Source organism: Populus trichocarpa, chromosome 16 (assembly GCF_000002775.5).
Source record: "Populus trichocarpa isolate Nisqually-1 chromosome 16, P.trichocarpa_v4.1, whole genome shotgun sequence".
In the NCBI taxonomy this organism is placed as follows: Eukaryota; Viridiplantae; Streptophyta; class Magnoliopsida; order Malpighiales; family Salicaceae; genus Populus; species Populus trichocarpa.
In genome coordinates, this window is record NC_037300.2 from 575,994 (window position 1) to 581,993 (window position 6,000).

General features: G+C 31.6%; 1 protein-coding gene across 4 annotated transcripts in view; it reads right to left on the reverse strand.

The window, feature by feature from the left end:
- The window catches only part of LOC18110643 (probable LRR receptor-like serine/threonine-protein kinase At1g53440), a 37,959-nt gene extending 37,300 nt beyond the window's left edge, over positions 1-659 (reverse strand). For 2 of the 4 annotated variants that reach the window (XM_052447894.1, XM_052447895.1), the window contains exon 1: positions 498-659. In XM_052447894.1, coding sequence (XP_052303854.1) covers positions 498-627 — 130 coding nt within the window. In that variant the 5' untranslated portion in view covers positions 628-659. Of the gene's footprint in view, positions 1-134; positions 157-497 lie in introns of those variants that run through there. The other 2 variants (XM_052447897.1, XM_052447896.1) reach the window with 2 other exon arrangements.
- Positions 660-6,000: the final 5,341 nt, after the last annotated feature.

Below are 6,000 nucleotides of genomic sequence, written 5' to 3' on the forward strand. Positions count from 1 at the left end.
TGAAACATCATTTTTTTAGCAAAATTCAAACAGGTAGTATGCATTAATTAGGCTGTTATTAAAAATCTCATTAATGATGTAAATTGAACTACTGCAAATTCAACTGTCAACAACAAGCATGAAATCGCGTGTACCTTCATCTTCAGGCAATTAAGGCATGTCATATAAATTTGTTGCTTTACAGACTACATAGCCAAATTGACAAAGAAGAAGAACGGCAAGAGAGGAAACAAGCTTAGGAAAGAGCTTAAGATAAAGCTTAGCCATTACTTTAGCTTGCAATGCGACATGCATGAAATCCACAAAAAAAAATGCCCCTTTTTGTTCATAACTTATTATTAATTGGGTCATCTGAAAGAGAAGAGGATCTGCTTGGATAGGGATCAGAAGTTATTGAAGGAAAAGCTCATATTTAACAGATAAACAAATTTTCTTCCTTCTTTTGTATATAGTAGGAAAAGGATATATATGTAGATGGAAAAGTATATCGTGTGTACCTTCATCTGCAGGCAACCGGCTGTCAGAGAAACCTGTTGATTGACAAACTACATAGCCAAATTGACAAAGAAGAAGAACGGCAAGAGAGGAAACAAGCTTAGGAAAGAGCTTAAGATGAAGCTTAGCCATTACTACTTTAGCTTGCAATGCGCTTCCCTTAAGACATACATTATTTATAAAGATATTGTTTGACGTTTGTTTTACCGTTCAAACAGTTATTAACTCTGAATCAATTACCTCACATTACCAAATTGTCCCTGTTCAAATATCAAAATACCCGAGAAAAGTAACTTGCAATACATTCTTTTCACGTTGATTTTTGGAACCAAGATTGATACATAATTAATTCTAGTGGTTGCCGGAAATAATTTTGGTTGTTTTGTCTTAATTATGTGCTATAAAAGAATTAAAAAACCCGATATTTTTTGCTTAAAAAATCAGATGTTTTTTAATTAAAATAAACTATTTATGAAGTGAAAGGTAATTATTATTCAGATTGTTCGTCCATAAGCTGGATAAATAAAGTGGATTGATGAAAAAATATTTTCTTTAACAAAATAAAACAATGCTATTTTAACTAAAATAACTTGAATTAACGGGGATATCTCGCAAATTAATTTCATAATTTAAACCATTTTTCGAGTTAGTTTCTGATTTTGAATCAATAACAACAATCATTCTACAGTACCTAAACTTTTAAGTAGTAAAACAAAAGAATTATCACTTAAATTTGAATGAGAATTTTATATTAAAAACTTTTCTATGCCCATCCAACGGCTCTGCTAAATGATTTGACACATCATGAAATGAATTGATTTTGTGACGTACGTTGTCAGAAAAATAATAATGTATATGATTGAACCCATGGAATCTGAACATTGAGAAGTAAGTAATAATGCATCTTTAAAATTTATGGTCAAGTCTTTGTTTATGTTAAGCATCTTTCGTCAATCTTTTGCATTTAATAAAGCCAAAAACTGATAGCTTACCCTACATTTCTTGGGTCTAATCGGAAAGTGAACATTGAGAAGTAAGTAATAATGCATCTTTAAAATTTATGGTCAAGTCTTTGTTTATGTTAAGCATCTTTTCTTTCCATTATGTCGATCTTTTGCACTGTCAAGCAGAGAAAAATTATGTTCAGTCTTTGTTCCTGTAATTCAGCATCTTATGTTCAGTCCAGGTAAAGAGCATTCTGTAATACAAATTTCATTGGATCTACTTTCGTATAAAAAACAAACAAACAAGAACTTTATTTCATGTGGATATAAATTTCAGCTCAAATATTATAGCTAGCCTTCTGCGCTTGTAGTAATAGCTCAGCCATTTTGTATTCAGAATATATTATTTATGCTATTCTCCCATGAAAAGTCTTGGCTGCGAAATTCTTGAAAGTAGAACAATATAATATACAGTTATCTTCTAAGAAGTACTTTTATCAAAGTAGAAAACGTGCAATAAACACGTTTTATTTTCAACAATATAAAAGCGATCTCAAATTACAGTACGTACGTAGGTCACACTAGATAAATCGAAATTTCTTTGTAAGATCCGGCTGCTCCTACTGCCCCAAAGTCCTCACTGGATTCACTGAAACCATCACGTGATGGCCTGCCCACGTCAAAAAGATTATAATTATTGATGATATATTCAGGTTTGTTATCCTGGAAAAATCAGGAAAATTAGGATACAAGGATTCTAGTCTTTTATCATAGTATAGATGGAATGAAAGTCACCATCTAATATTTTAGTTATTGAGAACTTTAACTAGTTTCAGAGATCGGGTACAGGAACTAGTTGTCTAAAGAGATGATATTAGCACTCTAATTACGCTCTATTTAAAGTAACATGCATTGTTTGATTATTTGATAAAATCTAAGGTATTATTGTGTTTTTTATTTGTTGATTTATTTAAGGTTTTAGAGAAAAGTCCTTCTAGATAAGGAGATTCTTATCTTATCGGGTAAAATATAATTGTTTTAACGTCAATAAAAAGAGCTACTTTTTTAATATCAGAAAGACATTTTACGTATAAATTTGTAATCCCATATACTAAAGAAAAAAAATATGTTTTTGGGTAATTTTGAAATATTGGCAAATCCTACTAATTTTGGTGTGATAATCTAAGCGCTACTTACTCATATGCAAATCCTATGTTTCATGCTTGCACTAAACATGTTGAGGTTGACTATCGTTTTGTCTGAGATAGGGTTGCAAAGAAAGAGATTCAAATTCGTTTTATCCCCTCTCACGATCAACTTGCAGATGTTGTTACTAAACCGCTTCTTACTGCTCCATTTACTACCTTTCAATTCAAGTTTCAGTCGATCCTTCACTATCAGCTTGAGGGGTCATATTATAGAATGTACCTATATAGAAAATATTATAGTCATACTCTTGTGTTGTAATCACCACCATTACTATTGTATATTGCCTTACACATATAAATAGAAAAGGTTCGTTAACCAATTGATTAAGCCTCCTAATTATTCTCAACTATACACTTTTTTTTTATGTGGAATTTTTATATTTGTGGTTTGTTATGTTGTTATAAATTGTCTTTTTATTCATAAATCAACCTAGGATAACAAGATCATTTGTTGGGTTTTATTAATTGGATGTTGCGTATCACGTAAACTTAATCTTTCATATCCATGCAATTTAATTTTGATGGCACCATTTCTTAAAGAACGAGATTTACTTTTAATTGTGTCTTGTATTATTTGGTTATTTATACAAAATTGACCTAAGGATTGGAAGACTTTAATTTTGTGCTTTCCCTCGAATGTTGCATTAAGGATAGTCGAGTCGATTAATGCTTATTTTCTATATATAAAATTTCATTTTCATATAGTGCTATAATCTGGATTTGCGAGCTTGGGAATTCCCTCAGCAATACCCTTCCAAAATACTATTCAACCATTATCTAACCAGGAAAATCACGACAATATTGTTTTTAATTATAAATGTAAATATTTTAAAACATTAATATTATTTTTTTAATTATAATTATTATTTATAAATATTTATTCATCATTTGAATTTTCTATGTCCAGTTTGAATGTGTGTGAATGATTGTTTACTTGTTTTAAGATATATTTTCTTGATACAGTAAGTGAATTTGGGATAAATCCTATGGAGACCTATTTTTCATATTCATTTCAATCTATATTATCACATTGGGGATTAGGCCATTTTCAAACCACTCTCTTAGTTTAGTTTTAAGATAAAAACATATCACTTTAGACAATCTCTTAGCATAACAAATGTTTTTAATTTTTAAAACAAGTAACATAGCAATTTACATTAAAGTAGGAAGTATATAGTAATTTTTATTTTTTTTTATTATATAATACCCTTGATAATAATCTCTGAAAAACTAATTTGAATTTCCTTAATTGCCAGGAAGCTAAATGACATATCACTGAGATGTCCTTTTCAACAGAGGTGAACTATTTGCAAGACATCAGTATGCTGAGGTAAGCTAAATGACGCGATATCGTTTAGCTGTGGGCATGGGGACAGCTTGTCGGATATTAAAAGAATCCTTAGGTGGTTTGATTTGGAATTCAGTACAGGAATGGCTGCTGTTCTTAGATGTCAAGCCGGGATCCCTACCTATGAAATATCCAGGCCTAGCAGTAGGGCCCAATTCAAGACTCCTTACGACATGGAAACCAGCGCTGGATAAAACCAAAAATGATGTGATTTTAGGAAAACAAAATTATTTAATAGAATATAATTTAATGGAATATCTAGGCCTACCAGTAGGGGCCAATTATTTAATGGAATATAATTTAAAAGATGTGATTTTAGGAAAACAAAATGTTAGATTTGTGTGTATATATATATATATATATTCTGACTATGCACGCTGACAACTCAAGTAGCTATGAACACCAAAATTTCGAGTATGCATCTGGGACTCAATAATTGCATCCCCAAAGGATATATATATATATATACACCCAAAGACCGAATATCCGAGGCAGAAGCTAAAAGTATCAATTATAGGGATTCTTGAATCGAGTTACATAGAAAATCTTAATTTTGTTTTAAAAATTGTAGTATATTTAAAATAAAGAATATTTTTGGACAAATGACTGCAACAAAATAAACAGCAGTAGTAGTAAATAACCATGGTACTGGATCACTTACAGAGAGTAGAATGAAGGCAAGCTCCCCATGGTGACGTCAGGGATGCTTCCATAAAGTTGATTGTTATCCATTAGTTGAGGTCAGCATAATTGCTTCGAATTATCATCATCCTTCAGCGTGGATTTGTCCGTCTAATTCGCGGTTTGAGAGATCTCTACCACCCAAAAAAGGCGTTAACATAGAAACCAGTGAGTTTTAGAGAGGACGCATTCCCTTACAAAAATAAAAGAGAATTGGATGGAGTTGATGAGGAACTTACAGGCTGGTGACGTGACAAACTGTGTTGTTCTCATAAGTGCAATTGCATTTGACTTCATCGGTGGGACGGTGAAAAAAACAAAAACAAGAAGATTATGAAAGTTGAGGTGATAATTTTCAGTTAAGTTTGATTTTTATTAAAAAAAAAAATCAAACTGAATTAAAAATGAAAACCAAAACTGGTTCAAACCGATTGATTTCAATTCGGTTTGATTTTTAGGACAAAAACCTATTCAAACAGGTTTGGCTTGGTTTTTTCGGCTTAGCTCGGTTTTGGCTCGGTTTTTCTGATTTGGCTTGGTTTTTTTTTCTGGTTTTTTCGGTTTGGGTTCGGTTTAGTTCAATTTTTTTGGTTTCAGGCTTATAAAACCAAAACCGAACCGGTTGGTTTTTTTAAAATTTTAATCGGTTTAATTGATTTTTTTTCACGATTAGGTTTTTTTAATTATTTTTTTTCAGTTTTCTCAATTTAATCAATTTTTTTAATTTTTTTATTCACTCCTATATAAAAGTGTGTGGAATAGATTATCACCTGAAAACAACTTTTTTTTTACTGGTATAAATAGGGGTCACACTAAAAAACAAGGGAGAACTTAGTTAGAGAGGATTAGCATAAAAAAAAATACTAAACATTCTATCTTAAAAAACCAATAAGAGAGTAAAAAACCATGGCCCTCACACCGTCCAGTACACACACTTTTAAATAAAAATAACAAGAGCAACTCATCATCTTCAAGTTGCCACTGTCACCACAAAAGAAAAAAGAAAACCCAAATTCCCTTAAAAAAATTATGCCCTCCACTACTGTAAAACATTCAAACCTCCATAAGTACTAGCCATCCTTTTCTCTCTATCAAGCAACTAAAAAACAAAAACAAAAAACACGACAGACCCCTCCCTTTCATCTCTCTTTCTCCTGCGAAGAAAAAAAGGCCTCACCCTCTCTACATTAACACACTTATACACAAGCTCTCCTCCACTCAAATATCCCAACTAAACCAATAAACACAAACAAAAACTAACGAGCCATCGGCACAACGCCCTATTTTTCTTCCACACACACTCTACACAGGCCTTAATTTTAGT